The sequence below is a fragment of the Nannobrachium achirus genome (genome assembly GCF_963921795.1).
Source record: "Nannobrachium achirus genome assembly, chromosome: 3".
Taxonomy (NCBI): Eukaryota; Metazoa; Chordata; class Actinopteri; order Myctophiformes; family Myctophidae; genus Nannobrachium; species Nannobrachium achirus.
In genome coordinates this window covers 53,186,779-53,209,320 of record NC_137812.1, presented here as the reverse complement: position 1 = coordinate 53,209,320, position 22,542 = coordinate 53,186,779, and the positions used below count along the sequence as shown (strand labels likewise).

Genomic DNA, 22,542 nt, shown 5'->3' with positions numbered 1-22,542 from the left:
TATTACATTTAGTGTTACTCAGTTCCAAAGATGAATATCGTGAAAATAGCCGAACTACAAGCTGCGAGGCGTTGTGAGCTTGTAAATCGGCTATTTTCACAATGTTCGCCTCTTTTTTACTTAATATTTGCCAGTTTGGTATTAAAAAGATTAAATTGTCACTTAATAAATGTGCAGATAGCCTGTACACACTTATACTGTATGTTGGATTATTTACCGTTGAGTGATAAGGGTGAGAGAAGATAGAGAGGGACGGACAGACAGACGGAGGAGGGCAATGTAGGGACAGATAGTGCTTGATTTAAGGAAAAAAATAAAAACTAGCAGACGGGACTTTCTCTTCATCCTTACACTCTTTCCTTCCCTCTCGCCCTCCTCCCTCCCTCCCTCGCTCATCAGTGTCCTGACAGCTGACTTCTTGCCTGCACACATCAGAGGGAGCCGCGACGGGGCAGGCAGAGGGAGGGGAGAGAGAGAGAGAGAGAGAGAGAGAGAGAGAGAGAGGAGAGAGAGAGAGAGAATGAGAGAGCGAGAGAGAGAGAGAGAGAGAGAGAGAGAGAGAGAACAAGCGCTGTCTTTCATGGTGTGGTGGAGGCAGCAGGATATTCAGAAATGATCCTTACTGAACGGTAACACTCCATTCACACAGCGGTTGGCTGAACCGTATGCACACACACATCAAAGGGTGCCACCAAACCTTACTGCTTAAAGGCCATTGTAGGGCCCAGCTGTAAAATAATAAAGAGCAAAGGATGTATAGGGATAATGAATTTGGATAGAGCAAGCATGTGTGTGTGTGTGTGTGTGTGTGTGTGTGTGTGTGTGTGTGTGTGTGTGTGTGTGTGTGTGTGTGTGTGTGTGTATGTGTGGGGGCGCGAGGAGAGGTTATGAGGGTGAGTGTAGGAACAGTAGAGATGAAAACTCATTGTGAAAACTATGGGACACATGGGCAAGTTCAATTTATACCATTGTGTTATTGTAGAATCCTGTTTCTAACACCAACAAAAGGCTAGGAATTGCCGCAAGATGAGTCACATGCACACACACACACACAGAGTTTTCGTTTTATGACTGTTTGCTAATCCCGTGGCTCACGCCAGCCAGATTAACAAGCCACCTTTGTTTATCGGGACGTCTCTGTACCCCTGTGTGAGAAGTGTACAGCAGCTGGAAAAGAATCTGAAAGCCTGGAGGGGGTGTGTGTGTGTGTGTGTGTGTGTGTGTGTGTGTGTGTGTGTGTGTGTGTGTGTGTGTGTGTGTGTGTGTGTGTGTGTGTGTGTGTGTGTGTGTGTGTGTGTGTGTGTGTGTGTGTCCCTGGTCAGATAACCATCTCAAAGGGCTATGAATCAGAGGGCTTAGTCCAGACAAAAGACCCAACAGCCAGGGAGGAAGAAAAACAAAAGGAGAAGCGGGTTTGGAAAGAGAGAAGACATGCAGAGGTTCCTTCATATCGCGTCCCTTTGGAAGAAAACTGCTAACCTGAAATGTATCGGTCCGTCATGTTGAGAACATGGGTGACTCTACGGTCAAGAATGTATTCTTATTCACTTCTAACCATCTTGAGGTGACTCATAACTTCATTAGTAAGCCATGTGTTGTACTTTCATGCCATAAGATACTTTGTAAACAGAGTAATGACTCGTACATGATGCGGGAAGGTTAGGGTTTTCCTCCTCTAACCTTCTCTAACCGTCTACATTCTCACATCCTGTCCTGGATACAAACGCTTTACAAAGTAGTTAAGTCATATTCACCTGGCAATCCAGGTCTAAAATAGTCAACAATTACTGTACAACTATGAAACCCAGCTGTTCTCTGGAACCTGAGGACTGGAGTTAAATCACCTTCTCTTGCTTAATGGCAGATAAGTGGTCCAGGTAAGGCAGAGAGGGGCTGAGGGGAGGCGTATGGAGTAGGGATGGGACGATATGAAAATTTCATATCACGATTATTGTGACAAAAGAAATTGCGATTTGCGATATTATCGCGATAATCAAAATCCATTATCCTGGGCCGGAACATTTATTTTTTGGCAAAGACATTTGATAGAGAGTGAAAAAAGGACTGTATCAAGTACGTATATTATAAGAACCTTTTACCAATTATAGGGGGTTTAAGTGGTACTGGATATGCAGCTCGGAAAATAAAAGGTGGATTGATCCAAGTGCATGATGGAGGATGATATCACGATAAATTAAATCTCCACGATACGATTATCGTGAGTGTTTTTTATCACGATATACGATAATATCGCTTATCGTCCCATCCCTAGTATGGAGTCGGTGGAGTGTGTAAGAAGGGTTCTATGGAGTTGATGTAGGGAGGCGAGGAGGAGATAGAAAGCTTGTCTCAATGTCTCATCAGAGCAGATCTGTGTGACTGTGGCACGGGCCAGCTGCGTGTCGGGGTGCCTCAGTTGTTTGACATGACCCCGACAACAAAGAGAATCGACAAGAAGCCTTGAAAACACAGCTCAGCCCAACTACTTTTGTTCTAGTTTATTATGCTGGCAGATCTTCACTATGGATGGATGTAGGGGCAAAAATCTTCACAAACACAAAGTGTGAACCTAATACAAACACTATAGTAAAAGATAATAGTTTTGAATTTTTTGTACAATCAATGTCAATAAATCAACTCACATAATAACATGCTAGACAAGATGTGTTTAGAGACAAGGGGCAAAAAAAATTATATAGGTTCTTTTGAACAAAATGTGAATGTTTTTGTGTGTCTAAACTGAGGAAACCTCAATCCAGCTCTTTTTTTTGGGGGGGGGATCTGCATAAATTGCAGGCTGTGGGTTCAGGGACGGGTAGTGGGAGTGGGGGTAGGGGGGTAAGGGGAGGTGGTGGCAGGATCCTTCTTGGTATTATGCATATTAGCTTTAAGGCTGTCACTGAGAATCAGGCTGGGTGTCCATCCGTCCCTGGCACGCCGAGGCTCCGCTAATTATTGGATCACAGATAAAGTGCTTTTGAGGGCTCTTCCTCTCGCTCTCTTTAACGCATTTGATAAACCGGCTTTATGGGCTGGAAAAAAGAGAAAGAGCAAACAAGAAGGGACAGAGAGGGAGAAAGAAAGGCGGTTTGATTGGAGGAATTGTTACGAGGCGAGATAGAGAGAGAGAGAGAGAGAGAGAGAGAGAGAGAGAGAGAGATGCTGGGCCAGGAATCGATCAGGCAGAGAGCCTTTGTCCGTGGGGTTGGTGGTTTGATTTTCTAAGACCACAAGATTTGTCACATCTGCCAGGCTTTGTACCCGCTTTTAACGGAAGCGAAGAGCGGAATAACAGGATGCTAGCGGACTCCCCTCAGAGTCAGAGACACAGCGAATGAGAAAGAGGCATCCGAGGAGGGATAGAAAAGGACGGAGAGAGAGAAAGCTGGAGAATGACAAAGTGAGAGAGAAAGAACATTGAGCAACATGAAAACACACAGGAGAAAGAGGACGGGCCCACATTTAGAATTTGCGCTTCAGTGACACCTGACTTCTTATCATATCAACAGTGTGCATAGCGAGCAATGTACCACTTGTAATTTGTAAATGAGACCACAAGGTGCCTTTGTTATAAGGTGTAGACTCCTTCATAATAACAATACTGTGAATTGGTGTTACAGTTGCAGCATCTCATTAACTTTCTAAGTCTTAAAACAAACTCACTGCTAACAGAGAGTGCTGCTTTCTGTTTACCTGTTGGCAAGAGACATCATATTAATATATAACATCCATTATTGATTTGCCAGATTCTCAACTAAGATGAGTCTGTCTAGAGGGGACAAAGTCACTGGCAGAACACAGCCCCTATCTTTACCGACAGCACTGCAGTGGAAAGGTTCAAGTTCAAGTTCCTCAGCATACACAGAAAGGAGGACCTCAACTGGGGCACACACACCACGCATGTGGTAGAAAAACGCTCAGCAGCAACTGTAGTTCGGAGTGGGCCTCCGCATTCTCAAGTTGTTCTACAACAGTTCCATCGAGAATGTCCTGTCAGGCTGCGTCACTTCCTGGTATTGGAACTGCCCGGAAAGTCCTACAGAGGGTGGTCCAGTCCAGTGCATTGTGGGAGGTGAGTTCCCCTACCTCCAAGATTATGTGAGAAGCAGTGTGTACAGTAGTAAAAGCTCAAGGACAATCGTCACCCCAGCCACAATCTGTTTACATCGCAACTACGACCACGGCCAGACAAGCTCTACCGCTGTATCAAGAGTCATACCACCAGATTTCTGAAAAGTTTCCAACTGGCTGTCATTAGACTGTTGAACAAGCCCTGAGCACTGCCTGTCGCCCACTGGCACACTGAATGTTGGATTGCTGGACATGCGGACCTTCATGTGGATTATGTTGATGTTCCTTATCGTCGTTCTCGGGTGAAAACCTTGTATGTCCAAAACCGTTTCTTTTGCATTTTTCATTTTAAAATGATTTAAACTAGTGAAAACAGCCGATCTACAAGCACACAACGCCGTTGTGTGCTTGTAGATCTGCTGTTTTCACTACTTTTGTGTGACGGCCTTGTACGATGAAGCAGGGCTTTACTTTGCGAACGTACAAATTTGAAACTTGGAGATACGAGGTTTCCACCCGACAACGACGTTATGAAGACTACTTTCCTTATGTGGATTACTTTACGTATGCAACTACAGTACTTTCATTTATATCTCACCTGCACTTGGGGCTTGTTATTTGCACAAAGGTCTATGTCCTATACAGTATCTGTTACTGTTCTATTACTGGACCTTATTTGCACATCTCTGTATTTGCTGCAATGTTGTTGTTCTTTTCTATTACTAAATTATATGTATGTTTTTATCTTTTATTTTGCTCTTCCTTCTATCTCTTTTCTTCTTCCCTTTCCTGAAAAAATACAAATGGAGCTTGAACGAAAACATTATTTCACCCGCTTCTTTACATCTGTAAACATGTGATGTGACAATAAAGCTGACCCTCTGAAGTTGATGAAGATACTACCAAGAGTACTCAGAGGACTCAGGAATCCATATTAGCCTCCACATTTTGCATTCTTTTCTGACAGGCACAACATGCCTTGTCCTTACATAGTCCATCCCTATGGGGTTGAGAGATCTATTAGGCCTTCACCTACACCAAAAGGAGCTAGCAAGAAATATTTCAGGAGAATTTTCAATGCACATGATTTGCTGAAACTAGCACACACGCACGCACACACACGCACGCACACGCACGCACACGCGCACGCACACACACACACACACACACACACACACACACACACACACACACACACACACACACACACACACACACACACACACACACGATCCAAACACATGCTGTGTTGGGCCCCTTTGAGCAGACAAACAGACAGTGACACAAAGCACAATCCCTCTTCCCAGCCTTGGACACGAGTCACACAATGGCTATGGTGAGGTTAGGGTGGACCTGCTTTTAGGATTAGTCTGTGAGTGCACACTCTCCACTCTGTGTTTACCAGTTTAAAAGAAAAGACTTGACATAGACTGAACAGCACCAGACAGGGACAGAGTTGAGCAGGAGGAGTAATGGGGACAGAGTGGACAGACGGGGAGAGGGGGGTTTGTCTTACCATTTTTTTTTTTCTCAGATGTACGCCGTTTTCATTCTCTGGCCTGTACCTGCAGAAGATTACATCTTTAACACTTTGTCGAGTCAGGACTGCATAGCAATTTAAGCTCGTCCTTTTGACCTAAGCATTGCAACGAAGTTATTCTTGTGTATTTATCACTGGATGTAATTTATTCTTGTGTCTGAACTCTGAACTTATTTATATATTAGGACTTATAAACGGAAAGGATTACAGTCTGCGGTGTTGAGAGAGAGGGGGCTAAAATGGTAGGGTCAGCAGAAAGATACACTGTGCTATGGCAGGCGGGCAAATAAGAGCGCATAGCCCCAGGACAGACAGGTAGCCAAGTCAGACGGACAGACTAATCCTAAAGTAGGTGTAATGTGTTGACCGAGAGGGATGAGATGAGATTGAGTACTATACAAATGGATGGAGGGTTTGAGGAGGGCTGTTGTGAGAATGCTGGTTGAGTGACAAACTGACAATGGTGACTGCATAGTAGACAGTAGACATACCGGTAGTAGACTGTATGTAGACAAACTCTCTACTAGGGCTGTTGCTATTGAGTCAATTTGGCGTATGTGTGTGACTGTGCGTGCATGCGTGTGTGTTTTATGTGCACGTGTGATCTTATCAGAAGTGAAGCGTGCCTGTTTTTTGTCGTTATTGTGTCAGTCTACAATTAAGTTAATGAGAGATTAGATTTGGATAAGCCTTTTTCATAGCTACGTGGCAGGTGTGTACTGTATGTTAGGGGGAATATATATCAACAAACACAAGTCTACTGACAGCCAGTGAGCGCTGATGGCGGCAATCACCTCAAAACAGAGAGAGAAAGGAAGTGCATGAGAAAGGAAGAGAGATAGGAAGAGGTGTGGTTACCTGCAGCCGGCTCCTGGATCTTCTCCCTCTTCCGTTTCTTCTTCTTTCCCTAGAAAATATCCAGGGGAACGCTTAAAGTGTGGCTCCAGCACTCACCCTCACTAGACCACTCTCATAGTTCCTGCTGCTTGTTTTGCCATGTTCACTCATCCCCTGAACAGGCAGCCAACCAGCATCCTCCAAACTCCGACCCAGCAGCCAATCGCCACGCAGAGAGGAGGGAGGTGTACCAACCCAGATGTGCATTCTGTCCTCTTCAAAAACATCTTGGGAGACTTTATAATGTCCTTTCTAAAAATGTTTCCCAAAACCTGTGTGTGTGCGCATGTTAGTACTACTATACTTACAGTATTTTCTGGACTATAAGGCGCACCTGACTATAAGGCGCACTGTCAATGAATGGTCTATTTTCAAACTGTTTTCATATATAAGGCGCACCTGACTATAAGGCGCACATAATAGACGCTACCGTTGCGTTATGCATCCAACAGATGGAGCTGTGCTAAAGGGAATGTCAATGTCAATGAATGATCCATATATAAGGCGCACTGGACTATAAGGCGCACTGTAGTTTTTTGAGAAAATTAAAGGCTTTTAAGTGCGCCTTATAGTCCGGAAAATACGGTACTAGGTGCTCAAGATAGGTGACAACGGCAACCACTTTAGTAATTATGTTGTCAAAGAGCTTGTGCAACTATACCAATACTCCTGATAGTTGTAAAAAAAACATTCTCTGTATAGAATTTCAACAAAAAGAAGACACAAAAATGCTTCTCTTTCACAAGTATTTTGTGGTGTATAATTTCACCACTACCACCCAAACCGATGCCCTTCCACGCTTTACGTTCTCTTCACAGCAAGTATTAATAAGAAGATCAATTTAAAAAAAACACACACACTCAACAGTATTATAACACTCTGGCAATGATGGGCATAATATTTTCCTGCTCACTAGTGGTGGTGGTGTGTGTGTTAAAAAGAAGTGTGTATGTATTTTATAGCTTACGTTAAATCCCTGGGGGTGAGACTATAGGTATAGATAGCGCCGTTAACAGTCGCTCTAGTCAAATATGAGAAGCACGTTGGTTTCCCACTGCAAAGTCTGCTAATCCACTTATTCATGGGCTAATCTGCCTTCCACCACTGTGGCAGACGGGGAGAGGGAAAGAGAGTGCAGAACAGGAGAAGGGAGATGAGATGGGAGACCAGGGAGAAGGAGAGGAGAGGAGAGTGGGGGATACAGAACAGGGAGAGAGAAAGGAGAGGATGAGGGAGAGGACGTGAGAGAGAGAGAGAGAGAGAGAGAGAGAGAGAGAGAGAGAGAGAGCACGGGGAGCAGGGTGCAGAGTCAGACAGGGATATGTATATGACGCACCACTGTCCTTTGAAGTTGGCCTGCATGTTAACCACTTTCAACCTGGCATCACTATTTGTTTTTCTTTTTTCTAGATTTAAAGAAATAGCGAAAATCGCTCAAAAAGAATCTGCAATGCTGTGATTGTGAGCTTGTAGGTCTGCTATATTTTCAACAAAGTATCCCCTGCAGTCTTCCTACAGTCCGTCAAAATGAAAAGAAAACATAAATAATGTCGTTGTCGGATGAAAACCTTGTATGTCCAAAACCGTTCGTTTTGCATTTATCATTTTAAAAATGATTAAACTAGCGAAAATAGTCGAAATAGCACACAACGCCTCGCGGTGCGAGGCGTTGTGTGCTTGTAGATCTGCTGGTTTCACTACTTTTGTGCGACGACCTTGTATGATGAAGCAAGGCTTTACTTTGCGAAAGAACGTACAAATGTGAAACTTGAGAGATACAAGGTTTCCACCCGACAACGACGATAAGCATAATAAGCTAGATTCATCTCCATTGGGAGCGTTGGTGAGGCCCCCTCCTCCCGGTGTGTGGCGGTGTTTGGCAGCAGGTTGGTCAGAGGTACAGAAGGAGGGAGAGATGCTGCTGGCTGTCCGAGGGGAGGCAGATAAACACCACAAAGCACGTGGGTGGTGGTGGAGTGAACGTGAGTGCTGGAGCCACACACTTTTAGGTAAAAAGGGCAGGCATTCACAGTTTCTTACATACGCCTCACACACACACAAACACTAACACACACCTACACACACATTCAGCTACGTAGACCTTTAATAATCCCAGTCGCAGCATCACCCAACTGATTGCTGCTCAGATGGTCATGCCATGGTGAGCGTTCAGTCGGCTAGCTGTTCTGGGTCGACACATCGACACATATACTGGGCGGACCGGACTTAACTGGTGACCTTCTGATTCCCAAACACCAGTGGTTTTTAACCACTGGTCCGGGGACCACCAGTGGTCCTTGAGGGGGTTCCAGGTGGTCCCCAGTCAAATGATGGAGAGTTGGTAACCAAATAGACCCTTATAGATCTTTAACTCTTGAGAGTGAAACCAAATGGACTGTAGTTTCATTTACGCTCTTAAGAGTTAAATTATTACTTAAAGAAACACTGGGAAATCCCGTTTTGTATCGCGTGATCGGATTTCCCAGTGTTTCTCTAGTTGGCCTGAGTTCAGAGTTGAGCTTTTTGTAAACAAACATGGCGGCGACCAGGAGCTGGTGTAGCTCGGATATGCTAACAACAGTATGAGGGACTGATACCGAGCGAGAAAAGTGAATTTTGAGCGAGAATAATAACCGGATTACGGAACGACCCAAAAGGTGCCGTTTTGGAGCCGTGGGGTGCAGGGGAGAAAATCGAAAATGGAACAAAATGCTGCTATGGGTCAAACAACACCTGGATCAACCCAGAAGCTTCCCGAATCATCATTTGAAAGGTAGGAAAGTCGTTTTTGACCGAAATACCCCTTTAAGTTACAAGAAGTCGTTGCAATTACAGAATGTAGAAGAATTGTTATTTTGATCAACGTTTGCCTGTTATCTCTATCACCACATCAATACAGCATGGAATTGTGGACAAAATCTTAACCCACGACAACAAAATATTCTAAGTTTTGGGTCTGAGAGGCTAAATCTCATCAAATGGTGGTCCATGGCTCCAATGGAGAATAAATAATGGACCTTATGAAAAGGGTTGAAAACCCCTGCCATACACAGTACACACTGTGAAATCCAGAGTGAGACCTGTGAGGGTCTATTTGGTTCCATCTTTATGCTCTCAGAGTTACACTCATACACTGCCTCACACACGCAAATGCAATAACAAACATAGACACACACACATGGACATGCACAACACTCACAGAATTGTGTTTGTATGGATTTTTAAATCAAACTAAACAAAATGTTGCTGTATGTGTGATTCTGCCATGGTAATTTTCTGACACTATGGGTCAATCTAATGTTTGTCTAAAAGCTCCAAAAACTGATATTACAGCACATCAAAGACTAGCATAAGCATTACAGGGCACTTTTCTCTTTTACTCCAGCACCAATAATGTGGCACATGATGGTAAGCTCCATTATGGTGGAGATGACAACATGGACAGAGAAGATGTGCGCAATGAATTACACATTAAGCTGAGACAAAGGAGCCTCCAACACGCGGGGACCATTAGCACAGAGCGGGCTAGCATGAATTAGTATTGGAACTATTGTTCGGCCATTTTAAGAACGAGGCGTGCAGACAAAGAAATAATTTGACCGACATAAATTCACACACATACACTAACAGACAAAGAGACACACGCAGACACTCGCGCGCGCACACACACACACACACACACACACACACACACACACACACACACACACACACACACACACACACACACAAAGAAAAAGATAAACAGAACACATACACAAATGGCAACAATAGCAGACAAAGAGATCAAGCAATATGAGATCAACACATACACAGCTCTCTTTCACACTGCCAGTCTGCTCTATTGGTACTTACATAATTGTCTCGGGCGGACCAGCCGGGGTAGAGTTGCATGTGGAGCTGCCTTTCCTTGCGGGCTAACTCGTAATACTTAGCTTGCTCTTCCCGAGATAAAGCATGCCACTGTTTTCAGTACAAGGGAGATTAGGAAAAAAAAAGAAGAAGAAGACAAGAACAGCACACAGTCAATTACTGGCATGCACTTTCATGTTCCACTCCAACGGGACGTGTGCGTTTTTGACTTCCAAATGATCGGTGTTAAACAAAATTATAATAAAAAGTGAGAGGGGGGGAAAAAACCAAGGGGCGACAAACACACTGAAAAGATTAACATGCACAAGAGTCGGAGAGCAAGAAGGAAAAAAAGAAAACTGATTTCATATCAAAACACTGGTTCCAATTTAGCTGCGCCTTTTTTTATACAGCCTATGTCAGCGAGCCATTACCCCCCTATGCACGGCGCAGAAACTGGGGCTTTGCTGTGGCTGGCTGCCTCCGCCGCCAGCCCTGTTCGTTAAGGCTTTTAACATGGACTCTGTGGTTCCACTTCTCTCCCCCCCAATCCTCAAAAGGAACAAATTTTGTCATTTCCAACCATGCCATTATCCAGGCATATTTTATTAAAGCCAATTTGACTGAACGTCAGTAAGACTGCTAGGCTGGGTCTGTAACTGTACTGTGGTAACAGAGGAGAGTTACAGCGCTACGGTGATAGTTATGACAATAATCATTGCCAAATAACCTCCATGGTAATTGAACAGATGTGCATTTTCTTTACTTTCTTTTTTCTTTTCTTTTTTTGGGGGGGGGGGGGGAGTATTTATAATACCAACTTATGTCTAGGGATGGGACGATGCGCGATATTATCGTTTATCGTGATAAAAAACACTCACAATAATCGTATCGTGGAGATTTAATTTATCGTGATATCGTCCTCCGTCATGCACTGGGTTCAATTCACCTTTATTTGCCGAGCTGCATATCCTTTAAACCCTCTATTATTGGTAAAAGGTACTTATAACATACATACTTGATAGTCTTTTTTTCACTCTCTATCAAATATCTTTGCCAAAAAATAGCCGAAATAGGCGAAGTTCACAACGCTTCGCAACGTGTGCGTTGTGAGCTTGTAGATCTGCATTTTTTTTTGGCACATGTTCCACCCCAGGATAACGGATTTTGATTATCGCGATAATATCGTAAATCGCGATTTCTTTTGTCACAATAATCGTGATATGAAATTTTCATATTGTTCCATCCCTACTTATGTCTTGTGACAAATCTCTGTAAGACCGGGAACTCTTGGCCATCTACTTCAAGTAGGGATCAAAGAGGTCAGCGATCCCTCAAGCTATATATCTGAGGCATTACTGCATCATTACCAGACAATGGAGACAGAGATAGAGGGGATGGAGAGAGGGGGTGACATGCAACAAAGCCATGACTTTGTGGACTTTGTCTTTGAGCCCTGACTGACTACTAGGCCATCATGATGCCCTGTGGTTGTGCTTTAAACATGATCACTCTAACGTGGCCCCGAATAAAGATGGGGGGGCACCAGCTTCTACATGACCCTTAACCCTTAAGTTGGCACTGAGATACCTACTCCAATCAATCTATCTATACCAAGGGTCTTCAACAGGGTGTCCGGGACCCCTACAGGGTCCTCAGACTCACTAGAGGGGGTCCTCCAAATCTTGTGATTTGGAGGGTTTTGTGTGATAGAATTCTTTTCTCTCCTTTTTTATATTAACCACTTGAACCCTAGGGTCCATATTCTGAGAACTTTAGCCAAAAATAGCTCTCAATGCCTTGCAGCGCGAGGAGCTGAGCTTGTAGATCAGCTATTTTTGGCAAAGAGGTTTTGTAGAGGGGAAAAAGAGTAGACCAAGTACAGAGTGAAAGGTCAACTTTATTAAGTATTGACGGCTCAAGTGGTTAAATATCTGAAAACACAAATTGACATGAATGCAAAATGCAATGATGATTGTGCTATCAAACAATGAAACTATATGGAATCTATGAAAAAAGATTGTGGGGGTCCCTGCTTCATCTCTTTCTCAGCTAAGAGGTCCTTGGCCTGAAAACGTTGAAGACCCCTGATCTATACTGTATACATACATTTATATTGGCATAAACTGGCTACCTGAAGCACTCCCCCAACCATGCTTTGGTCATATTCAGGATAGGATCAGGATAAAAGGAGGACAATGCGCCGCCTACCCTTCGTCCGAGGATCTGGTTGATGGCGGCGCTCTCCTTCAGCGTGCACTCTGCCACCACGTTGGCACGCATCTCTTTCATGTAGAGCATGAAGGCGTTGAGCGGTTTCTTGATGTGCGGTCTTTTGGGCTCCTGCTCCTTTCTCTGTTCATGTTGGGGTTTCCTGTTGAAACAATAATACCAAAAAACACAACCGGGATGGAGGTAAAGGTTTTGTCCAAAAAATAATAATAATGTGTTGCCTTTTAGTTTTTTTGATTATTTATTACCACATGTTGCTGCTGTACTTTTGTGCCATCAATAAGATAATGAATCAATAAATGTGTTATCGCTTCAAAGTCGAAGATTACAAAAAGAATGGACTCGTTAAGAGTTAAGATCTGTTTATTTGACAGGGACCTTGCTCATTAATGGACATGTCAGTTTTCACTTCAATGTAAATGAGCCAGATTTAGCCCGCTGTGGGCTAATTTCCATCTGCAGTCCCTGGACCCCCATTGGTGGTGATCAACCCCCCCAATCCAACCCTTGATGCTGAGTGCCAAGCAGGGAGGCATTGGGTCCCATTTTTATAGTCTTTGGTATGACCCGGCCGGGGAATTGAACCCCCGGCCTCCCAGTCTCAGGGCGGACACTCTAACCACAAGGCCACTGAGCTGGTGTACGTGACGTACTTGTTGCGAGGCAAGAGTTTTGTGGCTCTATACTATATTCTAATGTGTGGTCTAAGGGATAACGTGCAAGAGAGAATTATCCACAGCACTAAGGCAGAATAAAGGACAAAGGCAAAAGGAGAGAAACAGGGAGGGGAGGGGAGTGGTGGTGGGGCGTCTGTTGTGGCGCTATGGTGGCAGTAGGGAGCGGCAAGGGTCTGGTAGCTCTCAGCCAATGGCAGGACTGCGTGCGAGGGGTGCTGCCACGCCATGGACCCGGCCCCGGTCCTTTAATCATGAGCAGTTGGACGTACGGTCGCACGCTTTCAAGCACAGAGATTACTTCACCAGTAATGGCAACCAAACGGTTTCCCCCCACAACACATTGGCAATCGCTTAGGACCAAATGTGCACAGCTCACATACACGCACGCACACAAGCATATTATGCAGCAACATGCACAGACTCAGTTCGGTTAGGATTTGTGAGATATGTTCATATAATTATATGATGACTTGTCAGCACTAGAAGATGACTGAGGCAGTAGGACAAGTGTGGGACAAGTGTCTCCACATAACATTCACACGCACTCATGCACAGAGTTTGGACCTATTCTTCACTAGCTTACTTCTGAATAATCATTTTTATACCACAACACAACCTCACAGAACACGGCTGGCCATGCATAATGGAAATATTGGCGATAACCACTTCCAGGCACTCAAGAGCATTTCCCCACTCCAGTTGGGGAGGGGGCAGTGGCGTCAGTTCAGCAAAAGCTAGGGTATGGCAAAGATGGGAGTCCTCATGGAAAATAGGCATTACATTTTGGATAACACGGTTCTATTGTGAAAATAGCAGAGATCGGCTATTTTCACAATGTCTGAAAACAGTGTCAGTTTTTTTACACAGATTTCTACGGTTTCTTGGGCTGGATATGGCAGCCTGGAATGGGTTTTCAAGTGCAGCTAAACATAGCATGTTAGTAAACGTACCACAATTAACAATAATGCATTGCACCTGTGCAGCTGACCTACAGAACCTGGGAATATACCATTTTGTCAAGATGGGGAGAATACAAGTGTGGAGAATATAATTATAATACCTTGTTAAAGAGACATTTTGTAAAATTTTGCATTTGTAGTTATTTTACTGTAATTTAACAACAAAATAACCAGCGCAGATAGACAAAGAGACATTCATGGATTTATATTTAAAAGTAACTTTTATTTTCCCCCCTGGACCCAGGGTATGGCAGCTGCATACCCCTGCCATACCCAATTGACGCCCCTGGGAGGGGGTGAATTTGTGAAGTAGTCTAGTCCGGGCAGCCAATCTAGAACTTGTATCGGTAGCTGGCTAAGTGTGTTGTGATGCCTGGGGCTAAATGAAGCGTGGGCCCTCTTATCGCTGCAGCATGGCCCCTGTGCTGCTTATCTGCTCACATCAACACAAGTTGAACAAGGGAACTCTGGCTGGGGGCTTGTACAGCGATGCCCTGCCAAGGTGGGACGTACTGTACTGCTGTTGCTGTGCATGGGTGCACAAATACCTGGAAGTGTGTGCTGTGTCTGGGGAGGTACAGTATATGTGCATGTCTGTGGGGACACATACAGTATGTATGTATCTGTGGAGTTATATACTGTATATTGTCGTTGTCGCGTGGAAATGTCCAAAGCCGTTCATTTTGCATTTATAATTTTAAAAATCATTTAAACAAGTAAAAGTAGCCGATCTACAAGGACACAACGCCTCGCACCGCGAGGCGTTGTGTGCTTGTAGATCTGCTATTTTCACTAGTCTTGTGCGACAGTCTTGTATGATGAAGCAGGGCTTTACTTTACGAAAAGACGCACAAATTTGAAACTTGGAGATACAAGGTTTCTGCCCAACAGTGACGATATACTGTACATCTGTATAAAGGTATGTGTGTGTGTCTGTGGTGGTATGTGTGTGTGTGTGTGTGTGTGTGTGTGTGTGTGTGTGTGTGTGTGTGTGTGTGCGTGCGTGCGTGCGTGCGTGCATGCGTGCGTGCGTGCGTGCGTGCGTGCGAAGGTAGATGCATCACAGAGCAGGGCCACTGTTTGGGGGACTCACATGTTCATCAGGTCAGTTTCGTGCTGTGGCTCGTGTTTGACCTGTGGATTGACGATGGCGGGGTGTGGGATCCCTGTGGCGTGGGGCCCCGGGGGGCCAGGGACCATATGGTGAGAAAACCTGCAACAACAGCAGCACACAGCGTACACTTTGATTAATAACAGAGAGAGAGAGAGACTATAAGAAAGAAAGAAAGAAAGAAAGAAAGAACAGAATGCGCATTTGATGTGTGTGCGTCATATTTGTCGCTACCAACAGAAATAAAAACAAGGCAGAAGCAGTGATGATGAACCTCACATGTCGCACACAGCCCAACAAGGACACACACACACACACACACACACACACACGTACAAAGAGACAAATCAGCGTGCACATGCACGCAAACACTTCTCTACCCGAGTAATGCTCGGCATGACATTTCAGCCACAACAGAAGGAAGGGAAAAGATGATTGTGTAGATGGTGTCATGGCTCTGCGGTTCCCCTGTGTGTTGAGCGTGAGTCTCTCTCTCTGAAGACTTCTATTAGAGCTCACTGGTGGTGACTAACTTAACGGAGCACTGATTTAATTAAGCTCATTCGCACAATGCAAATTACCCCTTGAAATTGTACCGACTCGACAATATAAGTAATCAATGGGTGCTGGTGCATTGTGAAAATGTCAAAGCTATTACAGGTATTTCTGTTCAGGGGTATTTCAACGTGAGGATGGGAAGGGGGGGATGGGAAGGGGGGGGGGGGGGGGGGGTGGATTGGAGCCCAGGAGGGGAGCATCTGGGGTTTGATTCCCGGTCTGATCCTACACCTCACATCTGGCATCACTCACAGCATGCCTAAAGCACTGTCTATAGTAGCACTGAGCTGAGAGAGAGAGAGAGAGAGAGAGAGAGAGAGAGAGAGAGAGAGAGAGAGAGAGAGAGAGAGATGGTTGAGGAGGAAGGCAGGGAGAAAAGATAAAGCAGGGATGGGGGTAGATAATAGAATAGGCAAAAGATAGAGAAACAGAGAGAAAGGAAGTATGATATAGGGAAATTGCAGAAGGGAAACAGAGATTTTCTACTGACAAAGGTCGGTAGTAAAAAGATTATATAAGACCTCACGTTGGAACGAAACGCTCTTCATATAGCTTCATGTGTCGTGTGGTCGGGGAGAGACGAGTACTTGCAGAAACATTCGGAGGCAAGGAAAGCGGCCATATGGTTATGCAGGGCCACGCCATGTGCTGATGGGTTTGACATGTGCTGGGCACACAGAGGATCCCTGTGGTTAGAGCAGCAGCAGAGCACCGGTGGTGCTGGGCTGGGGGGTGGGGCTCGGTGCATGAATCTCCCTTCTTATGCTTTATTATATAGGGCAACCTGTGGGTCGAGGCCCACTACTGGGCCATGAGGATATTGCAAGTGGCAAAATATTAAGATTGTATTGATAGTATTTTATTTCTTGGACTACTGACTGTATTTTAACTTAATTTGATGTTGTGTGTTGCACTGTACCATAGCCACATTCTGTACCGTTACGAAAAATAAATAACCATTTGAATTTTTAATTTTAAAGAAAAGAGAAATAAGTAAAAAATGACATACATTACTTTACAAATCCTTTCCCTGCAGTAAAGCTGACTATTGGCTTGTACGGACAGGAATAGATGCACCGTGAACAGAAAAAATATTGGTAAATGGTAAAAAGAGCTGTCGAAATGGTGCATTTATGTAGCGCCTTTATCCAAGGCGCTTGACAGATATTGTGCATTACATTCACCCATTCACACACACATTCATACACTGATGTCGGAGGAAACCATGCAAGGCACCAACCTGCTCACCGAGAGCAATTAGGGGTTCAGTGTCTTGCTCAAGGACACTTCGGCAGTAACTTTGGGGGGAGCCCGGGATCGAACTGGGAACTCTACCACTGAGCCACCGCCACAGGATATATAAAATATAGGTTCCCTTTATTATCTATTCAGAAAGCAGTGATTTGTAAAGGACACTGGGTCAGTGGAGTCACTGTGAAGAGGATTAACAAGCCTGTCTGCTTGGTACAGAATGAAGGACTGACATGCCTTGTGTTAAACTTATGTGGACTGTATGGTGGGAGGACAAGCACATCGTCGTTGTCGGGTGAAAACCTTGTATGTCCACAACCGTTCGTTTTTCATATATCATTTTAAAAATGATTTAAACTAGTGAAAACAGCCGATCTACAAGCACACAACGCCTCGCACGTGTGCTTGTAGATCTGCTGTTTTCGACGGCCTTGTATGATGAAGCAGTGCTTTACTTTGCGAGAAAAAAAAAATATTACAAATTTGAAACTTGGAGATACGAGGTTTCCGCCCGACAACGACGACATGAGGAATTGCTAACACAGGAAAAACTTTGTTTTGAATATTATTGTCTTTTATCTTTGCCTTTTGCACAGTGGTTTCGTCTTCTTCTGTTATGTGTTTGATTGTGATTGTCTTTTATCTTTGTGTGGTGAAAAAGAATAAATACATTATTTAAAAAAAATAAAAAATAACCCTGAATGGGCACTGGGCAGATTATTGATGATTATTATTAGTTATTGATGCTAATGGAGATAATTTAATGCATTTTTAATGCATGTGGGATTGTTTGTGGGCACACATTTATATATTTGTGTGAATCCAAACAGTTTATCTCGCTGTGTGTGTGTGTGTGTGTGTGTGTGTGTGTGTGTGTGTGTGTGTGTGTGTGTGTGTGTGTGTGTGTGTGTGTGTGTGTGTGTGTGTGTGTGTGTGTGTGTGTGTGTGTGTGTGTGTGTGTGTGTGTGTGTGTGTGTGTGTGTGTGTGTGTATTTGTGTGTGTGCGTGAGTGGGTGTGTGCGTGCGTGCACGTGACTCACCAGCCCAGTGGTGGGGTGATCTGTCCCACACCTCCAGGTGACAGGGAGTAGAAGTTAGTCATGTCGGGCCCTTGGTGATGCCTTTGCATGCCTGCAGTGACACAACCATGATAGACAACCGTTAGACACATGAAGCTACTTTATACAGCACTACAGTTACAGACCCCAGTGGTGATGCACTTAACCCCATTTTCAGCAAAGATCCAGATGATCACAGTCAAGAAACACAAACTCAACAAATAAACTTCACCACAAATCAAGGACAACGCATCAGTGGGCTCTTGAGTGTGTGTCCTGACCTCTCCATTATCAACTGACACAAAATCACCATATTACCCCAATCTGAGCCGCCCTTCGCAGTGCCTATGAGTTTCTTAAGCTGATCACTGCTTAATTAAGGCTCTCGTTGTGTGGCAGGGGCTGTGGCTCTCCCTGTAGAGCGGATTGACTGACTGACTGTCACTGCGTCTCCATGGCTAAGCTGCTCTCCATCTCCTATCAATCCTACCATGATCCAAGGGCAAGGACTCCCTGGTTCACGAAGCAGAAGACTTTACAATACAACAGGGACGCGAGGCAGACGGCGTGCATGAATGCAGTAAAGGCTGAATATAATTTGACAGTATCTCGTGAAACTGAAGTGGTTAATGCCATCCGTCTCTGGATCCACATGAGTCTCATCCAGGGCCTGAGGTTTAATCCTCTCCACCTCAACTTCTGCTTCACTCCAAGGTCAAGACCAGTTCTGCTTATTGTTAAAACACCTGACCAAAAGGGATGAATCTAAATCACTCAGATGTTGTTTATATATATAATATGTACTTATAATATTTCTCCCACAAACCCTAAGCGATTGCGCAGGTGTTAAAAATGAAACAGATTTCCTGGAGCTAGCTGTAACCCCTGCTGGCTCTGATGTTGAGTCCTGCTGATGGCTCTTCTGTCCTCTCCCTACAGCACCTCCTTCTCAGCTGGCCTACTGTATATTCCAGTAAAGAACGAAAATAAACATGGATATAGATCTATAGAGCACCGAAGTGTGAAGTTATTTACACATCCTATACGTGGGTTGCGTCCTGTCCCCCATTCAGAATTCCCATAGGCCTTTTTTATATTGCGTCAAATAAGTTAATAAACTAGAAATACTGTTCCTTCGAAACAGTGTGGGCTCGATTCCAACCCAACAAATAGGATACTTTAAGGTACTGTAAGGTACAGTACCTTACAGTATTGTACTGTACCTTACTATACTGTACTGCACCTTACTGTACTGTACTGTACTGTAACTTACTGTACTTTACTGTACTCTACTGTACTGTACTTTACTGTATTCTACTGTAACTTACTGTACTTTACTGTACTCTACTGTACCTTACTGTACTGTACTCTACTGTACCTTACTGTACTGTACTGTACCTTACTGTACTATACTATACTGTACTCTACTGTACCGTACTGTACCTTACTGTACTGTACTCTACTGTACCTTACTATACTGTACTTTACTGTACTCTACTGTACTTTACTGTACTCCACTGTACCTTACTGTACTTTATTCTACTTTACTGTACTTTATTGTACTTTACTGTACTCTACTGTACCTTACTGTACTGTATTGTACTTTACTGTACCTTACTGTACTGTACTCTACTGTACCTTTCTGTACTGTACCTTTCTGTACCTTACTGTACTTTACTGTACTCTACTGAACCTTACTGTACTTTTACTGTACTCTACTGAACCTTACTGTACTGTACATATTCTATGTGTTCTAGATCTACATTTTTGATTCTGTGTTTGGGAACCAGCAACTGTCAAATGGACTCCAACTGTAGTGGAGTATATTGAGTGCATATACTGTAGGCTAACAATCCCAGATCACATCTGTCCTCCACTATGTCTATAACCAAGGCGTTCTTCTATGTGGCCACTCCAGACTGAGGAGTGGAGCATGGCTTTTATTGTGTTTGTGGATCTGACTTGGAAATGCATTGGTTTTGATATCTCCCTGACAACCAACAACAACCACTAATATGGCTGACTGTCCCTGCGGGCTCTAGGATATATGGCTATGGGATTTACATCCCATCGCCCGGACTTGATTCTTGATCACAGCTGTGTAATCAGTAGAGTGGAGAGGGACATTTATTTATAGTTTTAACTATAACTATAGTTTTATACATCACACAGCTTAGACATTTGGATCAAATCAGAGAGCAGACCTGTGTGAACGCAATGATATAGATAGCATATCTGAAGTGTTAACACTGCAGCCACAGCGCCTTAACATAAACATGGGTCTATTATCCTTCTCTCCACTCACTAAACCCATTGGAAATGCATTGGGTGCTTAAAGTTAAACATTTTTATTTTTTTATATTTATACTACAAAACATTTCAAAACCAAAAATACAAGCACACGTGTCCTCAGTAAGCTGAACACATAAAAATTTGAATGGTGTTGAAAGGTGTAAGCGTTTAAGAGATGAATCGCGCCAAAGTTTTGAGGATACTGACTGACTGATAGATAAATAATGAAGATAACATACGTGTGCTCGCCTTCCAGGCGAGCCCACAATGATGCTGGCGGTTTGACTCATATGGATATGAAGAATCTGAAAACTGACAGTGGAACAATTAGTAACATTTTCGCCAGAAACAGAGTGACCTCCCTGACAATACACTGTCTATGCCCTATGGCATAGATAGACAGTGTAAAGAGCATAGACTCTATACGATACTGGGTATGCCAAGGGGTGGTTTTCTGACTTTATTCTTTCCATCCATCTTTCACAGTTTTGGTGGCACACACAAACTTAGGCCATATGTCAAATTTTCCCCATTGACTTGAATGGGCAAAATTCAAATGGTAAGACGGAATTCATTTGCAAGTGTCACTCGCGTCACGGCAACAACACTTCCTATTGCATCTTTCTAGTTTAACTTACTCTGGACTTTTCTGTATACTACCAGTGATGTAAACCTCAAAAAACATGCATTGCAGTATACTGTACATGACTGTGAGGCACGCGCACACACACACACACACACACACACACACACACACACACACACACACACACACACACACACACACACACACACACACACACACACACACACACGAGAAAAAGAAAAGAGGGCAAATGCCTCCAGATTAGCACCATCTTCTAATCCCTGTTGGAGTCTGGCTTTTCTCCACTTCTCTTCACTTCTATCTTTTCTCTCCATTTTCTTTCTCTCTCTGGGGTTGAGGTCTAAAGAGCCTAACACCCCCCCCCCACCAAGCCACCTCAGATACAGGGCAAGGAGTGGGGCTTATATCTCCAAAGCCAGTGTAACGTGCACGGCTCTACCACCTCCTGCCCACTAATCCACCAGAGCACACTCCTCAGGGCTCTCCTCAGGGCAGGAGGGGAAGGGGGCAAGGGGAGGGAGGGAGGGAGGGGTAGGTGGAAGGGAACGCAAACAGGCATGGGAACGATGGATGTATGGAGAGATGGTAGGCAGCAGGGACGTGCAGAGAATGTTAGAGAGGCAGGGGCTGAACTTTCTAAAAGGGCCTTTTGGTGGAAATATCGAAAATAGCAGACCTCCAAGCTCACAACCCGTCGGCTGCGACGAGTTTTGAGCTTGGAGCTATTTTCAGTGCTTGATACCACACTAAACTAAGCATAATCGAGTCAATACTGGAGATAAGGAGTACGGTATGGATTTCTACACATAGAGGGCAATTCTTTCAACATAAGATGCTGCATTCAAGTTCAGGAGACTTTGGACAAGGCAATTCTCGTGAATGCTGCCTTCAGGTATGGCATAGAAAGAGGGTATTTTCATTTCTTTCACCATAATAAAAACTGCTTTCGCCCCCTTTGATGTCTATGTGTGCACGTGCCTGGTAGGCAGTGAAGCAGGGTAAGATGTGAACAGGAGTATAGGCGAGTAAGGGTGGGGTGGTTTAATCTGGCTTCTGACACCCTACCTCCTTAAGGTGCTCAATAACTTTACTCCCCTCTTTACACGTTCCCGCCAACGCCTAAATGAACCTCGCCCTGCTGTCTGCTGATCTGTGCACAAACACATTTAACTACGCTGAAATAAACTGTAACATTACAATAATATTCTCTGTGTAAAGTAAGTAACTGCAACATCTGTGATGGGCTAGATATTCTAGAGATTCTTCTCCGGTCTGATATTTCAGTGTATAAAAAAATAAAAAATAAAGTGCAATGAAAGGTTGAATTGTATTTAAATACAACGATTGAAATGGTTCCCTTTCGACCTTCGTTGCCGCTCTGCAGCCCGGCGCTTATTAGAGCTCATAATGAGAAAATCCATGATTATTTTTCATAAT

General features: G+C 44.1%; 1 protein-coding gene across 3 annotated transcripts in view; it reads right to left on the bottom strand.

Annotated features, from left to right (window-relative positions):
• Positions 1-22,542, bottom strand: part of lef1 (lymphoid enhancer-binding factor 1) — a gene marked incomplete at both ends in the record, with an annotated part of 69,446 nt that overhangs the window by 9,507 nt on the left and 37,397 nt on the right. For 2 of the 3 annotated variants that reach the window (XM_080721391.1, XM_080721392.1), the window contains 5 exons: positions 6,470-6,518; positions 10,364-10,471; positions 12,572-12,734; positions 15,322-15,441; positions 18,189-18,279. In XM_080721391.1, the coding sequence (XP_080577517.1) occupies positions 6,470-6,518; positions 10,364-10,471; positions 12,572-12,734; positions 15,322-15,441; positions 18,189-18,279 (531 nt within the window). Of the gene's footprint in view, positions 1-5,601; positions 5,637-6,469; positions 6,519-10,363; positions 10,472-12,571; positions 12,735-15,321; positions 15,442-18,188; positions 18,280-22,542 lie in introns of those variants that run through there. The other variant, XM_080721393.1, reaches the window with a different exon arrangement.